This window comes from Bicyclus anynana, chromosome 3 (genome assembly GCF_947172395.1).
Source record: "Bicyclus anynana chromosome 3, ilBicAnyn1.1, whole genome shotgun sequence".
Taxonomy (NCBI): Eukaryota; Metazoa; Arthropoda; class Insecta; order Lepidoptera; family Nymphalidae; genus Bicyclus; species Bicyclus anynana.
The window spans coordinates 13,590,812-13,610,696 of NC_069085.1; the positions used below are offsets into that span (position 1 = coordinate 13,590,812).

Consider the following 19,885-nt stretch of genomic DNA (forward strand, 5'->3'; position numbering starts at 1 on the left):
TTTATTTTGTAGTTCCGCAATTAGTTCTAACGATTTCATCGCCTGAAAAAAACAGTATATCATTGTCGAAAGCCTAGGAAGTTATTATTTTAATGGAGCTCAATGTACTTAGTGTAGCACTTTTCTTACAATTTCTAAAGACACTATATAGTGATATAAAGGAGGAAGTTATAATATAAAATAAGTAATTTAAAAAATTGATTCAAAAATGCTGATTGACGTTTAATTTTTTTCCAAGAATGAAAATAACTCGACCAAGTTGTAAAAAAAATTTATAACGAACTTTAGTAAATGAAACTTTTGTCTTACCTGTTGTCGAACAAGAAGATGTGGACTAGTGACTTGAAGAACTAGTTCTTGTAAGACATCGTGTAAAGCGCGAGCCTTTGCCGCGGCCACGTCCCCTTCAGGCTCCACGCCTTGCCCACCCGGCCCAGTGACACAAACGCGAACTAAGCGCTCCAAATTCACAGTCGCCATGTCAATGGCTCCAGAGGAAACCTCGCCAGTCAGATCCATCATAACGAATAATACCGCCTTCAAAAATGTGAAAACATGCTTGTAGACCCACTCTGGAGCCATCTTTTCAAACATAAATTTAACTGCAATGCAACCACCCAGTTTCGCATACCACGCACGTTCGTAACACAGGGCAGACATTCGCTCAGCTAGGTACTCCATCAGAGGTAAACGACACGCTCGCTCTTTACTTCCCAACACAGTCGCTGCGGTCTCTATCATCAAAACCAAGGCCAAATGACCAGGTTTGCACAGTTCCTTCTCTTCATGACCCATCACAACAGCGATCGCATCAACTAACACCAACGCATCGAGACCTTCTTTTGGCCCGCCTGTACCCGCGAACGGTCCAGCTTCTTGAGCGATAGCCACCAATGTATAATGTCGAACGAGAGAAACCATACTGGGTAGCACATGATGGCGCAGTTCTTTGATAGCTGCGGCTACGAACATCCCCGTCAGAGCAGTGCAGTGCGTATTTCTAACAATGGTATTGTTGCATTTGTAGTATGGTCCATTTTGTGGCGGGATCTTGCCCTCGAGGAAGTTCGGATGGTTAAACAGCTTTTGCAAAGTTGCCCTGTCATCATCTAGATTCAGAGATCCCGCCAAGTAACATCGAAGAACTTCCCAACATTGCCGACGGTAGAAGGGATCAGTGGTACTAGATTTTAGTGCAGCAAAGGCAGTATCTATTACTTTATCTACTTCGAAGTCGACAGGTTTAGCTTGATCTTGGAAGTAAGCTTGAACTGCGGGTGGAGGGGCGTCCGTTTCTCGATATTCCAATCTCTGCGGTTCTATCATCATTTTTCTATTTCCACCGCCAAATTTCCCGAGCACTCTGAATGCTATCCTTGCGACTTCATTATTTTGTAACGTCCGCCAAAGTGCTTGCATCAAATCTGCCCTTACTGGCTGAATATGTTCATATAAGAAATCTGGCTGCAAGTTATCTACGCAGAGTTCTAGAGTTCGCAAACCTTGAGATATCAGCGTATGGGACCCATTAAGGGCAGACACCAACGGATCCATCAACATTGGTAGATAAGGTAACAAGCTACTGAGTCTGACGGGCACAGTGAGACACAGCTCCACAAAAAGATCTTTCATGTGTTGTTTGTGCAAACCACTCTGGAGACGGTTCAATCCTTCTAACAGATTGGGCAATAAAGGCAAGAACTCTTGGTACAACAAATCGTGACTGCCGCCTCCGATAGAACGGAACAAAGCTCTCAACAATAAAAAGTAATTGTATGGTTCTTTAGCTGTCATAGCGTAATCCATCGCCTTGTTGACTATACTATGCAAATGAGGGCGCAACATTTGCTCATTTTCTGTCGGAAACAGGCTTACAGAACCGAATACTAATTTAAATAGTCTGAGATACAAATTCGATCTCTCTATATTCGTCCCCATTTCCTCCATTCTCTTCAACAAATATTCGACTAGAACAGTGGCAAATATAGGCGACGTCGCCGGATTAGACAGAAACGTGTTGGCGATGATTTGTAAAGTTGGATTTTTGTTTATTCTCTCTACCATGTGAGATATAGTTGCTGTAAAAATTTCTTGGAATGTTTGAGGATTCATCATTGAGAACTGAAAAATTAAAGTACCAAATTGGTTATATAGATTTCATTATGTTGCCTGATTTACATGAAATTAAATAAATAATTAAACTTACCACACCACTAAAATGCTCAAGTACTTCTTTTTCCTCTTTAGACCGTACGTGAGGTTGTGCAGGAGGCTGGGCGGGTGTTCGGGGCGCGGACAACGTGTAAATATCTAAAGACTGCAACCCCCAACGCACAAGACGTATGAACACGAGCGTTTCGCGCGCGCTGAATTGTTTCTGCCCTGGTGTTGTTGTGGTAGACGTGCCCTCATTGTTTGTTGTTGTCTGCACAGGAAAAAGTAATTCAACTATTCAAATAATCTAATTTAATTGTTTCAAATACAATATGTTAAGGAATAGACAACGCATGTCACAGCTATGAACCCAATCATAAATCATCATGGATGTTATAGTATTTTGATTAATATTTATTTAACCTAACTTTAGGAATTTCTAAAGACGTCTTAAGCTTGTAAGGTGCTTCTTGTAGAACTTTTATGGAATTAAAGCAGTCATTACATACAGAAACTATGATGCGTGAATAAAGTAAATAGCGAATATATTTCGTAATTTGGCACACAAATAAATAATACTACATAGTCAAGAAATAGCAACTAGACTACATTTTATATCTATAACCCTACAAGATCAGGCTCTAAACGGGTTTACGCGGGGTTTAGCATAAACAGATCAAAATTTGACAAATTTTGTAAATATACTCACTTTACAAGACGCACATCCCCAGGTGATAGTTTTGACACCGCAAACCAGAGTTTTCACAAGCGTTCTGTAATCACCTACATTCAGATTGTTCATTTGCGATACGGGAAAACCAATTTTTGATTTCTCCTCGTTTTTATTGATACTGTCCAAAAAGTCCGGTGTGGGCTTCTCCTCTTCGACTTTTATTTCGGGGGTTGATGTTGAGGTAGAGGGCGCTGGTGTGGTCGGCGTACTTGGTGTAGTACCCCCGTTGGTTCCGATGGGCATCACTGTGGTCTGTTTGCTAATGAAAAATCCACATACTGTCTTGGAAAATGTTACTTTTTATAATACCTCATTTATAATAGTAATTGTTTTCTAGTGCTTAAAAGTTTTATTGCGTATCACAAAGAGAAATTAGATGAAAGTACATTATTCATTTTGATTTCATTCTGATTATAAATTACACTCAATTTAAATGAATTATAACTTACCATTTAGCCATTAGGGCTGGCAACTGCAACTTGGATATGGTCTTGAACTTCAGAACAAACACTTCTAGGATGCGCATAAGCAAGCGGCGCCCAAGCGGCCCGCCCGCTTCGTTCTCCGACCGTTGCCTTATGCAGTCCACTAGGTTGAGAAGCAGTTTGCAGGACATTGTCTGTATGCTGCACAAAAATTAAAAACAATAAATAAGTGTGATTATTTTTTTTCGCTATAACATCAACAACTTCTTACTCATCATCTTCATCAACTCTGGGTTGATATTGAGTTTCCAGAAAAAAGAAAAGCTCAATATTGCATAGCCCAACCTAGAAGTCATGATGAGAAGCTTTATAAAAGAGTAGCGGACGCCCGTGACATGACTAATCCAGCTCTTTCGTAAAATTCGTTATTAGCTTACGTTTGTTAACTGTAAACTATCTACCTGCCAAATTAAATTTTTGTTGTTTCTAATTTTCAAGCGGTTTTCTATAATTCGATGTAGAACACCATACCTCGTCGGGAGAGATTCATCGTGCACGTTCTTGGAGAACAAGTGCGCCGCGATGGCCAGGTCGTTGAGCGGCAGGTTCTGGCGCACGTGGTGCACCAGGTCCGCCAGCGTGGAGTATGCGAGCGGCCGCAGCGACTCGTGCACCGTCCAGCCGCCGCCGAGCAACACATCCTCGTCGAACAGACGCTCCATGTACGGGACGAATTCTAAAACATACAAACACATTTAGATATCCAGGCAACTTGTATTAAACAATTTGCATCCACATTTTTAATTCGCACAGCAAAAGTTTGGAATGCTCTTCCAGTGTTTGTTTCCTGAAACTTCCAATTTAAATACCCTCAAGGCCAGAGTGAATAGGGATCTACTATGTAAGCTCCAACTTAGATCGCATTTCTGCTAGGGATTTATTGTAGTCAAACATATCTCAATTCTCGCATTGCTTTGTGGTACACGTAAACGCGCGTCAAATAATAAATGAATGAAGAATACACTAACCCCCACTCAGTCCCCCATAGTAGTACCACTGAAAGCTTGAGGTGCAGTGATTAAACAGATAATCTGTAGTCAATATCACCAACATTGTTTATGACCCTGTCATTGAAAATATGTTGTTATAGGGTCAGGTTCTAGGATAGAGTATTTGAATTATAAACCCCCTCCTTTCCAAGAAGCTCCAATGCATTAGTAGGCTTTTGATGATAATGTTTGACACTCACATTAAGATGTTAATGATAGGTAACGAAGCCTCCCACCAGCCAGACCTGGAGCAATTATGAAAACCTTAATGGCCCCATCGGGGATCACACCCAGGACCTCCGACTTGTAAATCCACTGCGCACACCACTGCCCCACAGAGATCGTCAAAAAGGCTATTTTCGCTTTATAAAAAAAATATATTTTCCAAGTGTTATTTTACTATAACTCTTTTTATAATACTTACTCAGTCTTAAATCTGTAGCTAGAATATGCCGCGTAGCAATCACTAGTTCCTTTCTCAAATGCGCCACTTCAGGTGGACACAATGTCAGCAACCCAATGATACCCTTCACCATCAAATTGGCATGATTAGCTATAGTGTCCTGGTATATTCTGATTATGTACGCCAAAAACGCCAGTGTCTTTATTTGGGCCCCCATAAAGTCAACAAACACTTCCTTGTTGAATGATGCAGATTGCCTAGTAAACAAAACAAATAAGAATTACAAAAAAACATTATATACAAATATTAAAAGAAATGATCAATGACTCCCAATAAGAACACCCAATGAAAATATCCTTTACAAACCCACAAGATATAACTACAGAAGAGTCCAGAGAGAGTTGGTGACATTTTGACATGGACAAACCATGCCAACCATCTAACCATCAGGACTAATTTTACTCAGGCCAAAGACCCCTATCAGTGTCAATCATGTCATGCCACAATCTGAGTCTCACAGCCCTTGGGTGTTAGATCCACAACCCCCATATAGCCCAGAGTTGTCTGGCAGTGGCGTAGCTACCCAGGGGCTAGGCAGTGCAGTGCCCTGGGCCTTTCTAGCTCAGGAGGCCCTCAAATCTTAGCCAGAAAATCTCGATTGAACTGAACTTTCAAAAGCAAGCCTACTTTAATCATGGCAACTCTGTTGAGAGAAACTCGAAAGTTATACCTATTTGTACCTATATTTAATATTTTGATATAGCATTTTTTTATTAGCACCAGGGCCCTTGGTTATCTAGCTACGCCACTGGCTATGGTTCGCCCAAATTGCAGAAGGAAGCTGGGGATTTTGCTTCCATGAATGTTTCCTACATCATAAAAAATATTTATTTACCTGTGTGTGTTTGCTGGTTGTAAGGTTATTGTTTCCATAATCAAAGGTATAAAATTGCTGACCTCTTGATGAACATTCTGCTTATAGAGTTGATACATAAGAACAACTATAATTGGAAGTTCCTGTATCACTTTCAGTGATAACACTGATCTAGGTATGAGGTTGTACTGGAAGTTTTGAAGAACAGAAATTAGTAATCAACAATTGACAAAAAAAATACTTTTAAATTATAACTATGATACTTCAAATCCCTTTAGAAATCATGAAAACATAGAAAACTTGCAATTTATTTATCAACTACTAGCTGATAACTGTGACGTAGAGTCATCATGAAATTATGATTTCCACAATTTTGTCAAAACCAGTCCGTAGTTTTCTACATGAAAGATTTCATACCATCATACAAACAGTTTCCGCAAATCTCGCAAGTACCATGGTTTCTTTCAGGACAACTTACCTATCAATCTAAGATATAATCTACTTGCAATACAAATTTCAGCTAAATTGCTTAAGTAATCATGGTGTTACAAATTTCAGGTAAATTGGTTAAGTAATCGCAGCATTAAAGAGTAAAAATTTCAGGAAACCAAGAATTTTTAGGACAAAGAGCCTATGTGTTAATGTAGGGTATTATCTATCTTCATTTTACAGCCAAATCAGTTTAGTGGTATCTGTGTTAAAGAGTAACAAACATCCATACAAACGTGCACATTTATAATATCAGTAGGATATCTAATATATAAAAATAAGTCGGGTTTTCCTTCCTGATGCTATAACTCTAGAACGCACGAACCAATTTCCACAGTTTTGCATTTGTTGGAAAGGTCTCGGGCTCCGTGAGGTTTATAGCAAAGAAAATTCAGGAAAAGGTAGGGGTAGGGTAGGGTAGGGTAAGTTAGGGTAATGTAGGGTAGGGTAGGGGGTAGGGTAGGGGTAGCGTTGGGTAGGGATAGTTGAAAGTTTACATCGAGTGTCACGAGGACGAAGTCGCGGGCGACCGCTAGTTGTTTTTAAAAATATTAAATACTTTTTAAATAAGTGTAAGTAAATAATAAGTAGTATAAATTATTTATTTATAATATACTCACAGTTACAACGCTGCCATCTAGTAATTTCTTTTCAGTGTGTATAGGCGTTGTTGTATATGTTTCTTGTAACAGTTGGTCAATGTTAACTTCAGATAGATCCTTTACTCTAATTATTGGTTTGGGTTCAAAGATTTTGGGCAAATGGTTGGGCAAATCTGAATATATTCCCTTTACCCATTGAAGAAACTTATGTATCTAAAAAATTTAATGTAGATTTTGAAATAATGTAGTTTTTGCCACTCTTTAAATTGTTATCTTAAAATTACAATTTAAAGGATGGTGGTCTCTTGGTTTGGCCATGGTGATCCCATTCTAGTGAGAATTTGTATCTCTGCCAACCAAGTTAAGGCAGATATTTTCAGCTTCGTGGTGTGATTGACTAGCAAACATCTATCTAATTTAAAAACATCTAATACTAATTTTATCAATCAAGAGTCAATTTGCAAAAATGACTGTTTGAGGGACAAATTTGATTAAATGAGTGAAGCCACTGCATTTTTGTAAATCATACTTAGTGTCAGTGGCGTGCACAGGGTTCTCAACTAGGGTAGGCACTGTATGTACAAATAGTACAAAATAGAAAATTCCTCCTCCAATACAGGTTTTTAATAAATTCTCAGGGTATACAGTGCGTTTATGCATCTATGAAGTGCACACCGCTGCTTAGTGTAGATACATCTATATTAGTTATTTTTGCATTTTGCTATCATTGAGACTCTTTAGTATTTATACATGTATTTCAATATACAATAGAATTAAATACCTATTTACTTACATCAACGTCAGTGCTGTAAGCAGGTCTATATTGCTTATGTAGCTCCATAAATATCTTCAAGCACACCAGTACATTCTCCTCATTCTCAATTTCCATCAATTTTAACATAAGTATGAGAATACTCTTAACATATGGCCTTAAAGTTTCACTTATTGGTAATCTATGAATCATTTCTAGTATAAGTTTTCTAACTTGCTGTATATTATATTCAGCTATGAAATGTGGTTCGCCATCTTGTAGTATTTTGAGAAATATTTTGAGAGAATGGTCCAAAAATTGTGGGTATTGTTGTGAGCTTAATATTACCTAAAATATAACATGAATATAAATAAATTTTACTTTTTGGTAGGTACTTTGCACGTTGCATTCCAATCTTCTTTCCTAGAAGTCAAAATTGATATCCAACATATCGCTGATCACAAATACGTATCTTTCTATAACTTGCTTAAAGATTTTGGCCTCTCTACAAGTGCAGCTAGTTGTATATTAGACCGAGTATCCAAAGCTGCTCTAATAGGATCTTACCAAATTTGGCTAGGCAGGGAGAACAACACGAGCAGAGAACAGGGAGTGTTGATCAATCGTCAAGGAATTCCTTAACCCTACATCCTGTAGTCACAAGCTCAGGACTCTGCTCGGAGTTCTTCTCTCTACCACACGATGGACCCGGCACCCGCACGGTGAATCCATAGAATGAGATACTGAGATATTCGTCTTGTCAATATTGCAAAAAAAAAAACCTTAGCCTTATAACAATTAACACTTTCACTGCAGCACTGTTTTTTTGTACTTTCCTCTTGTGTGGTACGAGGTTTTTTGTACCCATACTAAAACTTTATGTAGTTGGGCACAAGGTCCATCGATCTCGTAACTCTTGAACACGCTAGACATAGAAGGTCAATTGACCTCGTACCATAGCGAACGTGTTAATACGGAAACTAATGAAAATATATTTTTTAAAAGATCAAGCCAGGTTTTGTGACTGCAAACATTAAAAAACTTTTCTTAGAGAAACCTACAGTAACAGTAAAAGCTAGAAACTTTGTGTTATAAGTATACAAACATGCCTGAGTATTACAATTATAATTATAAAACTATAGGTCTTGTGGCTGATTACTATTTGTGGAAGTGAGTAGTGCCTCTTCAAATTGTGAAACTGGAAATAAAGGGTGGACCTCATTTCATACTTACTTGACCTAAAGCTCAAGTTGTAAAAACTACAAGTTGTATTAAGTATATTACAAACTATAAAGTTTGGGTAAGTTACCTCGAAGTTTTCACTAAGCTCTTGCGCAGCTTTGAGTTTTATTTCATCTTTGGCACCAGGATCAGCCAACATAGTAACATAGCTGCGGTAAGTGTTCATTTGTGTATGTGGGTCTCCAGGCCCACCAGCCGCCATAGATACCATCATCTTTTAGAAAACTCACGACAGCATTAGCATTTACCTAATTAGAAAATACATCGGCATTTTTCCGACACAAATAAACAACACATGTTTGAAGTTTGAACATAGTGGAATGAAGCCGATTTACATGTTGAAAGATTGTGAAAGGTACGTCCGAGTACGAAGTTTTTGATTAAAAACTAAAAATAGTCCATCACAGGGAAATAAAATAATAAACTTAATAATAATTTATCTGCAATTTTTTTTTAAGTTTCGATTTTTCGGACCTACTATTATTTTCAGTTTCACATCGAAACACAGATTATAATATAGATATGTATCGAAATCAGTTACAAAGACAAATAAAAATGAGCGTTAGTGATGTCATTGTGTACTTTTTTGGTGATGTTCACAGATTTTTGATGATTGATTTAATATTGTTATAACGATTCATTTATTATTATTGGCATAATTTTCATCAACTATCAACATATATAAATCGTTGATTAATCGATCTCAGATCGTTTTTTTTGTTGGTGAATTAGGGTGCGAACTCAGACCAATTATTGTATAGGATCTGCCTCGCTAGACGTTACTTTTCTATCAAAGTAAATGCTCAACGATCTAATGCAATTATAAAAACTGTTTCTGTGTTGAAAATAGAATCGATGTTAAATAGTTGTAATCGTGTTCGTCCGTTAAAGAGCTCCGTAAAAATACCTTTTTGTGTAATTGAATTGTGTTAAAAACCGGCAAAAACTTCTAGTTTAGTGTATCATATAAAAACAATCTAAGCTCGTTTTCCTCAAAAAATGACAGACAATTTTGTTCGTGACAATGAGTGCAATACAGGTCCTTCTATAATTGGTCTTAGGGTGCGAAACAGGTCCAGAGTATAAATAGTCAAAGCCTCTGCGGCGTATAAGTTGTCTATAACGTAACCGTAAACCGGCGTAACCTTTACTTATTGAAAATCCCTGACGATTCACCAGCCCAAGCGAAGAACGGTGCGCGAAATTTTTTCGGGTCGTACGTTCAAGCGGAATATTCCGCGCTTTATATGCGCGGGTTTTTGGTGATCTTGAAAAAAATCTCAAAAATTCGCCCAAGTTATGTTCTGTGTCGGGTAAGGCTTATAAGTAGCACAGATAACTACTCCGTGACATGGAGTTGCCACTTAGACCATTAATAACTGGACGCGGTTCGCACCCAAATTCACCAACAAAAAAGTCTGTCATTTTTTGAGGGGGACGAGGTAAACTCACACATCGAAAACATTTAACACCATTAAGTATATTCCGTGTCCATACACTACACACAACTATAAATTTGACTCGCAATACACACACGCGTAATTTTTACACACACTAACAAACACATTGTGCACAGTAAAAATAAGCAGTATACTCGGCCGTATTTTTGATTACATTTGCCAAACTTGTATTTCCATTTAGTTTTGTGATTGTAAATATACTTTTTTTTATGAAAACAAATAAAATATTTTGTAAATTGTAGTAAAATAGGAAGTGATCAATAAAATGAGTGTTGTTTTTTGATTAGTAGATTTAAATAAGGCTGATACTAATCAATGACCTTGAAGGATAGGTCGTATATGTTTATTTTGGTGATGCCATCTAGGTATTACCTCCACACTACGTGACCAAATATTAAAAAACCGGTCAAGTGCGTGTCGGGCCACGCGCAGTGTAGGGTTCCGTAGATTATGTTAGCCCTTTAATCCCTTATGTTTTTCTCAATTTCAAAGCCTTTATTATTCCTTACATTATTACATTAAACAAGTTTTTCAATTAATAAGAGTAACAGTTTTAATTTTTTTTTCTATGTTAGTATATTGTTAGTGTATCTGTTTTAAGTTTAGTATGTTAGTGAGTTAGTATTATTTCTAATTAATAAAATCTATTTAACTAGTAAGTTGAAATTGAAATTGAGGTATAGCTCGCGTTTCGACCTCTAGTATGAAGTCAAACTACTGCTTGCATATTTACTGTGACATTGCTTAGACTATCCACAGATTAAATACATAGAATATTCGATTACTGATCGATGTTTGGCTGTTTCGTCAAAAGAATCGATTCTTTTTATAAATTGTTTTTATTAAAAATTTGATAAAATTAAGGTTTAACTACTTTCAAATGAAACGTTACTCCATCTTTTACTAAATTACAAGTTTTTGGCCGTTTTTTATGCCATTTAACTACACAAACCGGCATTTTTAGGGAGCTCCTTACACGACGAAAACGATTACAACAATGAAACATCGATTCTGTAGCAACAGTTTTTATAAACGCATTAGATCATAGATTTTTGATCTTTGCCAGAGGGGTAACGGTTAGCGAACCACGTCCAGTTATTAATGGTCTAAGACTATTCCTTACCATAGACAATGATATTTTTTATTTTAAAATGGACTCTATACTTTTAAAGTGATAAAAGGTTTTAACACGGCCGGAAATGCCGCGTAACGCGAACGAGCAACCGCGAGCCACCGCGAGCAGTCAATCGGCATATCACTTCGCGGCTTGAGCTGTTTAGTCGCTGATAAAAAAAAATATATTGTTTATTCCGTGTCATCCGCATCGATGTCTGTAAATGTAAAGCTTATTTTTGTAATTTAAAATGGGTTGAAAATTAAATAAAAAATGCTTCAGTGGATGTGAAAAAGTGGAAAATAATAAATATAAAGAACAGTTAAGATGTGATCATGGCTGCTATTAAGACATTATTAGTCATAACATTTTGGCTTCGATGCACAATAGTGTATGGATACGAGTTTATATCACAATATCCAAAAAATCAAAATGAATCCTTCCAATTCAACCATCTCGCCGTCGATAAAGTGAGCGGCCAGGTATACGTCGGTTCATTGAATTCGCTGCATCAGCTCAGCCCAGACCTGAAGCCGATACATGTCGTACAGACCGGACCGAAACTCGATAATCCCAGTTGCCATGCGAGCGGTTGCCCTTCGACGGATATTCAAACGACATGGACCGATAACGTGAACAAGATTCTAGTGATCGACCAAGAAGCGAGGATCGTGATAGCTTGCGGATCAGTGGCTCAGGGTTCATGTTTTAAGTATAAACTCGGTGATCTTTCGGCGGACCCTGATTTTGTAGCCGAGAGTGTCGCAGCGAACGACGCTGAGGCCTCCACTTACGCGTTTATCGGCCCCGAACGATACAACTCTTGGGATCGCTCCAACGTGTTGTATGTGGGCACTACCTTCACTAACATCGGCGAGTACAGGCACGATGTTCCGGCGATATCCAGCCGAGATCTCATGACATTGCAGCTAGCCCAGTTCACATTCTCCAAACAAAGCTTAATACAAATAGATGTTAAATACAGGGACAATTTTCTGGTGCAATATGTGTATGGATTTAATGCTAGTGACTATGCATACTTTCTCATCATACAGAAACACTCTCATCTTGCTGGCAATGAAGAGTTGGGGTATGTGTCACGCTTGGCTCGCACTTGTGTTAACGATGATAATTACAACAGCTATACTGAGGTAACTTTGGAGTGTAATGTCCGAGAAGAAAATAGCGGTAAGATAGAAATTGTCAATTATAATTTAGTACAAGATGCTAAAATAGCAAAATCTGGTATTAATTTAGCTACTCAGTTTGGAATAGAGACTGGTGATCCCGTACTTGTAGTATCCTTTAGTCCATCCAAAGGGATTACTAATGAGCCGACTGCAAAATCTGCTATCTGTGTATATTCATTACAAGAAATAGATATTAAGTTTAATGAAAATGTGCACATGTGTTTCAATGGTAGCACTAAGGCTCGTAACATGGGTTATATCTCAGGCATGATTTCAGATGGTAAATGTCCTAGTGTGGGCTCTACTGGTAACATTCTTAATTTTTGTGAGGTTGGTCTCAAGATAAGTGGTCTTTATCCCATCAAGTCAATGGCTGTCATTTATTGGAATGATACTTTGATCACTTCTGTTACTATGTCTGTGACTGGTTTACACACTGTAGCGTTTTTGGGTACCAGTGATGGAACTTTAAAGAAAGTTTTAATAGATACTGAAAAGGCATTGCAATATTCAAGTGAGGCTTTACTGCCTAGTCAAAAAATTTTGCCAGACACAACCCTGTCACCATATGGTAGAACACTTTACATATTAGCAAAAAATACAATAGTTCAGATACCCACTGAAAAATGTGCAGAACATGGCAACTGCTCTTCTTGTTTAGAGTCAAATGATCCCCACTGCGGTTGGTGTTCTTTAGAAAAACGATGTACTGTCCAAAGCATGTGTCAAAAAGGCACTCAGAGTGCCCCCAGGTGGCTATCACAGTACACTGGACAGCAATGCATTGATTTTGAACAAATTTTACCTGACAGAATATCAATGTCTGAAGTGACTACTGTTCAATTAATTATTAGAACTCTACCAGAACTTCCATTTGGGGCCAAATATAAATGTGTCTTTGGAAATGCTCCTCCTATAGATGCAGCTGTAACATCAAGTGGCCTAGCGTGTCCTACGCCAGAGATAAAACACAGACCTAAAATAACACAAAACCAAGACCACATTTATGTGCCTCTTTCTGTGCACTCTTCAGAAACAAATAAGGATTTTGTTTCTCGCAATTTTGCTTTCTATGATTGCTCAAAGCACATTACATGTCATACATGCATCACAAGTGAGTGGGCTTGCAATTGGTGTATTTATGACAATAAATGTACTCATGATATATCTGTGTGTCAGAGGACCATTATTAGCGGTGAAAATAATCCAACAAAATTACTTAATCATGGCATTGGACACTGTCCTAGAATTAGACAATACAAGAAACCAATCTTATTACCAAACAATGTACCAAAAGAATTAGAGCTGGAAGTTGAGAACTTGCCTCACTTACAGCCAGGTCACACAGGATTCCAATGCATTGTCAGTATTGAGTTGGCTAATATGATTTTACCAGCAAGAGTTGAATCCAATCATTTTATTGTATGTGACAAAACAATGTACTCATATGAAGAAGATGTGGGAGAGTATAACATAAGTGTTAAAGTTTTTTGGAATCATAAACATTATATTGACACTATAACTATAACTTTGTACAAATGTGAAATTCTAGGATCCCACAGAGATCATGCTGATTGTTCTCTTTGTATTACGAGAAACTCTGTATACCAATGCACATGGTGTGGAAATTCCTGCTCTTACAGTGAGTCTTGCTTAGATAATCCTGTTACTGAGTGTCCTAAACCTCGAATTGACATGATAAAACCACTGAGTGGACCTATAGAAGGTGGAACTTTAGTAACAATAGAAGGCAGTAATTTGGGTTTAAGAGTTGAAGAAGTAACTGGAAAAGTGAGAATTGGTGATGTACTTTGTGACATTGTAGACTTTGAGGTATCTGTCAGCATAACTTGCAAAACAGGTCCATCAAATGGTTCAATAGTTGCCCCAGTCATTGTACAAAATGATGCAGGATATACAGAATCTTCTGTATTGTTTAGTTACAAAAATATCAAATTGCAAGGAGTTTATCCTTCATTAGGTCCCGTTTCAGGAGGAACTCAATTAGCTATTGGCGGTCAACATCTCAACATTGGATCAGCAATATCTGCATATTTAGACGAACTTTCATGTTCTGTAAATACAACTCAGACTTCAAACAGCAGATTAATATGCATTACACCAAAAGCAAATACTCCTCATATTATTCATACATTGACAGTATCCATAGATAATGCTAACCGTACCTTATATGGAGACTTATTTAATTATACAGCTGATCCTACAATTATGGAGATAAAACCTTTAAAAAGTTTTGTATCTGGTGGAAGAATGATTACAGTTCATGGGACAAACTTGCATACAATACAAAAACCACTTATAAAATTATATTATGGCAATGAACAGGTACCTGTTAATGCTTCAGCTTGTGCTGTACTTAATTCAAATCAAATGGAATGTCCAAGCCCTGCTGTAAATAAAAAGTATCATGAAATAATTCAAGCAACTAAATCCCAAACAAGTACACCACAAGTTGCTATGAAAGTAGGTTTTGTGATGGATAATGTAGAAACTATGCATGATTTGGAAAAGTACTTTAATCCACCCAGAACTCATATGGTATTCGTTGAGGATCCCCATGTTTATCAATTTCCAAATAGGATTAAGTCTTATAAAGGTGATCCATTAGTGATAGAAGGCGAAAACTTAATCAGAGCAAGTGACGAAACTGATGTAATTGTTACTATTGGTACTCAGTCATGTAATGTCACAAGTTTGACTATGCAACAACTACTGTGTACCCCACCTGATACACAACCACCTAACACTGACGAGAACGGTTTTCAAATAACAGATATTAATTTACCTTTGGTAGTTGTAAAAATTGGCAGAAATTTGCGATTCCCAATAGGATATTTACATTACGAATTACTTAGAAACTACAACTTTCCTCCTGAAGCTATAGCAGGTATTGCAGTAGGAACCTTCATTTTGGTCCTCATATTTATGATTGTTTTAGTAATGTATAGAAGACGAAGTACAAAAGCGGAAAGAGAGTATAAAAGAATACAAATTCAAATGGATACATTAGAAAGCAATGTAAGACTAGAATGCAAGCTAGCTTTTGCAGAACTTCAAACCGATATGTCGGATTTGGCAGCAGATTTAGAACATTCAGGCATTCCAACCTTAGATCATGTAAATTATGTTATGAAAGTGTTCTTTCCCGGAGTATCTGACCATCCTATATTAAACGTTCAACATCAGTTTATAAATACGCCTCGGACTAATTACGATGCTGCTATGGTTCAGTTTGAACAGCTATTAAACAATAAATGTTTCCTTTTGTCTTTTATAGACACATTAGAGGCCCAAAAATCATTCAATATTAGAGATAAAGTAAATGTTGCGTCTTTATTGATGGTAATTTTGATGGGCAAAATGGAATATGCTACAGATATATTGAAGTCGCTACTTCTACGGCTCATCGACAAATCAGTGTGCACAAAGCATCCGCAGCTAATGCTGAGGAGAACTGAAAGTGTGGTTGAAAAAATGTTGACAAACTGGATGGCATTATGTATGTATTACTATTTGAAAGATTATGCAGGTTCATCACTCTTTTTACTGTTCAAGGCAATCAAACACCAAATAGAAAAAGGAGTTGTTGATGCTATAACCCACGAAGCTCGATATTCACTGTCTGAAGAAAAGCTTCTGAAAGAACAAATAGATTATCAAGTAGTTACTTTGCATATAGTGCAAGACGATTTTGATGATAAAGTACAATGTAAAGTTTTAGATTGTGATAGTATATCACAAGTGAAATCTAAAATATTAGATTCTTTGTTTAAAAATACCCCGTTTAGTATGAGGCCGTCCGTCCATGATGTTGATTTAGAGTGGAGACATGGAAGAGGTGGCCATGTAACTCTACAAGACGAAGATCTCACAACGAAAACTCTTAACGGCTGGCGAAAATTGAACACCTTAGCTCATTACGGCGTTAAGGAATCCGCAATTATGTCTTTGATATCGCGACAGAATGACAGTTTCAACACGCCTTATAAGATTCCTTGCAAAAATTGCACAGGAATATACTGTTCTAATTCTCATATAAGAGTTTATAAAAGTGACATAAGTGATCAAAATGTACACTATTACCATTTAGTTAAGCCTATCGAATACCAACATATAGTGAACAAGTCTTCTGAACATAGTCATAAAGCTATCCCTGAAATATTCCTCACTCGCCTATTATCTACGAAAGGTACTGTCCATAAGTTTGTAGATGACTTTTTCAGCACTGTGCTAACAGTAAATGAAGTTTTGCCGCCTGCTGTGAAATGGCTATTTGATCTTTTCGATGATGCGGCCCGAGCACATGGCATTATAAATCCCGAAGTAGTTCACGCCTGGAAATCAAATAGTTTGCCTTTAAGATTTTGGGTGAATCTAATAAAAAATCCCGATTTCATATTTGATATAAATAAAACTGCAACAGTAGATTCCTCTTTGTCTGTGATTGCTCAAACTTTTATGGATGCATGTTCATTATCGGAGCATCGATTGTGTAAAGATTCGCCATCCAACAAGTTACTCTTCGCAAAAGATTTGCCAACCTATAGGGATATGGTTATACACTTTTATCAAGCAGTGTCTCAATTACCTCAAGTATCCGACCAAGAGCTAAGTACTTCTATGCAGCAGCTTTCAGTCGAACAGTTGAATGAGTTCGATACTCTATCGGCTTTAAAAGAATTGTACATCTATGTCAGTAAATATAGAGAACAAATTATATTAGGTTTAGAAAACAAAATGCACTTAGCTCATAAATTAGATAATGTAGCGTGCACTTTGGAAGGCGATCCTGCAGCTGTATGCTGACTATATGATAATTTAAGTTATGATTTAATTGCATTTACGTAATTAATTTATACAACACAAATTTTGTACAAAGAGCTTTAATTTATTCTGAAAAGGAAAATACTCAGACAAAACAGATTTTGTAAAAAGACTGTAAAATATCAGTTCCGAGACTAGTGTAAAAGTATCTAAATTATATACAGTTACTGAAGGGGATATTATTAGACTTAAGAATAAATAATTGTAAGCATGTTTCATTACATCACAACCTGATTTCAATGATTTCCGTCTAATGAAACTAGTAATAGTATTGATTGGGTCTGTTAATGAACTTTCCAAATCCCAGTGGCCATGTTTTATTATGGATGTATTTATAATTTTGTAGATTAAGATTACATGCTCTCTAAGAAAGACTTGATTTTCCTAAAGTGTTTGTTCTGGCACTGGTATGGATACTTATAATGATGTAAATTTATTGTTCTATGCAACTAAAATACTTAATATTGATGTGTAATACTGTAAGATGTATGTGTAAAGAGAAATAGTTTAAGAAAAATGTTGTGATATTTGTATTTGGAATATTTATATCTCTTCATATATATACGTATTAATTTTATGAACTATAATTTTTTATTAGAATTTTTATGCAAATTCAAGTGGCCTATCCAGATTAGGGTAAGCCATAATACAATTTTGCATCACAAGTGTATTATTTAATTCTTATGAAATATACGCATTTTAGCTCCGTTTTTTATGTTCCAAAGTATTTATTGTATGTAGTAAAAATTTCTAGATACTGCGCAGACGTACTGTACGTTTCCGTACACTCATTCTGGGTTGTACCTTCAACGTCTGTAATACTACCGCGCAGATAGCAGGCGGCGCTCTGCCCCGGCATTCTGTAAAGTTATACAGCTTTGTGACATTGTTCGTTTCCATGGCAACTTCATTATAATTTAAATTTTTGGCATCCTATAAACAAAGGTCATTTTCGAAAAATACGTGTGACAGACGAAAAGTTCGTCGACGAGTACAATAGCAGAATCGCACCCCTTGATTGACCGCCTGCTATCTCCGAGTGTTGCTAGAACGTTGTAAAGTGGTCCAGAACGCTGAGCTTTTTTTGCGTCTTTGCGAACTCCTGCTGCTGATTTTAGTATTTATAATTTTAATTAAATTCATGAAATTTATTTCTCTTGTTTGAGATTGTTGCAATTTTCAATTTTGATTGTTATGTTGCAAAATTACCTTCCCAGATTAGTTAATTTATTATCTAAACATGTAGGAATATTCACATTTAGGATCTTTCTTTCTTAAGTTCCATCAAACATTAGAAATTAAGAACTGATTAGATTTTATCCTTATGTACTTTTATATTTATATAAAAATTTAAATTATACATATTGCATCAAATACATTTTCTATGCACACACTGCCGCAATTTTTATATTTTTGTATTACCAAATGTTTACACCTACCTATTGTTATTTTTTTCCAATTAATTATTATTAATATTATTAAGTGCGATATAATATTTATGGTATAAATGTTATTTGATTGATTACCAGTAAAATGTACTAATATCATAATGATAAACGCATTCACTTCAAGTTCTCTGTTACACTAAGTACTAGAAGAGACACTATTTATATTAATGCATATTATATTTTTTACCGATTTAGTTACGTACCTACTCATAATGTTATTTGCAGTCCCGGATCATATATAAGCAGTCCCGGATATGATTAATTCGGGCTAGAAACCTTATCTTGGCGCTGGCGCCGTTTTTTCAGCATAGTGATAAATTGTTTAAAAATACCACTGACAATTTGGTGCCTGAGAGAATATGTAATTAATTTGTCATAATTTTTAGACGACTTCAAAAAAGGAGGAGGCTATGAGTTTTTCAGTAACGTGTCATGAAATAAAATGTAGGAATTGTTTTATGATTTTGGCGCCTCCTGAAGTTTACCCTTTCTAGTTCCAAGACCGCTTGTTTGTTTTGCTTGATAAGATACTTTGGGTCCATTGTTTAGTTTTTTTCTTACAACCCGTCTTCACTTAGCAAATTGCGTCCATAATTTTCAGTGTCTCTTCTAGTACTCACAAGCAAAAATTGTATAATAATAAATAGGTGTATGAAATAATAATGTCTATATAAATGAAAAAAAAATGTCCTTTTCATCTAACGCTATTTGTTTTGTGTCGATCTCTTTGTTATTGCTCAAATTCAATGTAATTTCATTGTATAGTTGGAACCACACGATTGATGCTGCACTCTATTTATTATATTAATGTACTATTTATATGGAGTATTTGACCGCCGTCGTCGATTGTTGTTACCATTTAGTAGGGCCCTCAGCAAGAAACAACATTGCAATTTCAAGATCAAATACTTACTACATCCGGTCACAATAAAATGTTTAATAGTTTAGATATTCTAATAGGTGAACAAAGATCGCGTTCCCGTTTTAATATCAGGTTAAATGGAGCCTAGGTGCACGTCCAGAATAATCTATCTCTGTACCAAATTTCATTCAGATCCGTGCAGCCGTTTTGAGTTATAGGTAAATCCAACCTGAAATTAATTTGG

The 19,885-nt window shown here is 36.5% G+C and overlaps 2 protein-coding genes across 6 annotated transcripts in view; one reads left to right on the plus strand and one right to left on the minus strand.

Annotated features, from left to right (window-relative positions):
* Positions 1-9,211, minus strand: part of LOC112058277 (transcription-associated protein 1) — a 58,142-nt gene extending 48,931 nt beyond the window's left edge. For 2 of the 5 annotated variants that reach the window (XM_052890142.1, XM_052890148.1), the window contains exons 1-11: positions 8,790-9,210; positions 7,523-7,828; positions 6,748-6,942; positions 5,660-5,826; positions 4,786-5,021; positions 3,844-4,048; positions 3,337-3,513; positions 2,864-3,146; positions 2,207-2,425; positions 310-2,121; positions 14-42 (exon numbers count right to left, since the gene is read on the minus strand). In XM_052890142.1, coding sequence (XP_052746102.1) covers positions 14-42; positions 310-2,121; positions 2,207-2,425; positions 2,864-3,146; positions 3,337-3,513; positions 3,844-4,048; positions 4,786-5,021; positions 5,660-5,826; positions 6,748-6,942; positions 7,523-7,828; positions 8,790-8,936 — 3,776 coding nt within the window. In that variant the 5' untranslated portion in view covers positions 8,937-9,210. Of the gene's footprint in view, positions 43-309; positions 2,122-2,206; positions 2,426-2,863; positions 3,147-3,336; positions 3,514-3,843; positions 4,049-4,785; positions 5,022-5,659; positions 5,827-6,747; positions 6,943-7,522; positions 7,829-8,789 lie in introns of all 5 variants that reach the window. The other 3 variants (XM_052890147.1, XM_052890156.1, XM_052890162.1) reach the window with 3 other exon arrangements.
* Positions 9,212-11,428: 2,217 nt separating this feature from the next.
* LOC112058278 (plexin-B) lies at positions 11,429-18,108 on the plus strand. The gene has a single exon (XM_024098990.2). The coding sequence runs from the start codon at positions 11,632-11,634 to the stop codon at positions 17,311-17,313; it is 5,682 nt and encodes a 1,893-aa protein (XP_023954758.2). The 5' UTR covers positions 11,429-11,631; the 3' UTR covers positions 17,314-18,108.
* Positions 18,109-19,885: the final 1,777 nt, after the last annotated feature.

Coding starts and splice junctions, on each gene's coding strand:
- LOC112058278 (XM_024098990.2), top strand. CDS start 11,632: ATGGCTGCTATTAAGACATTATTAGTCATAACATTTTGGCTTCGATGC.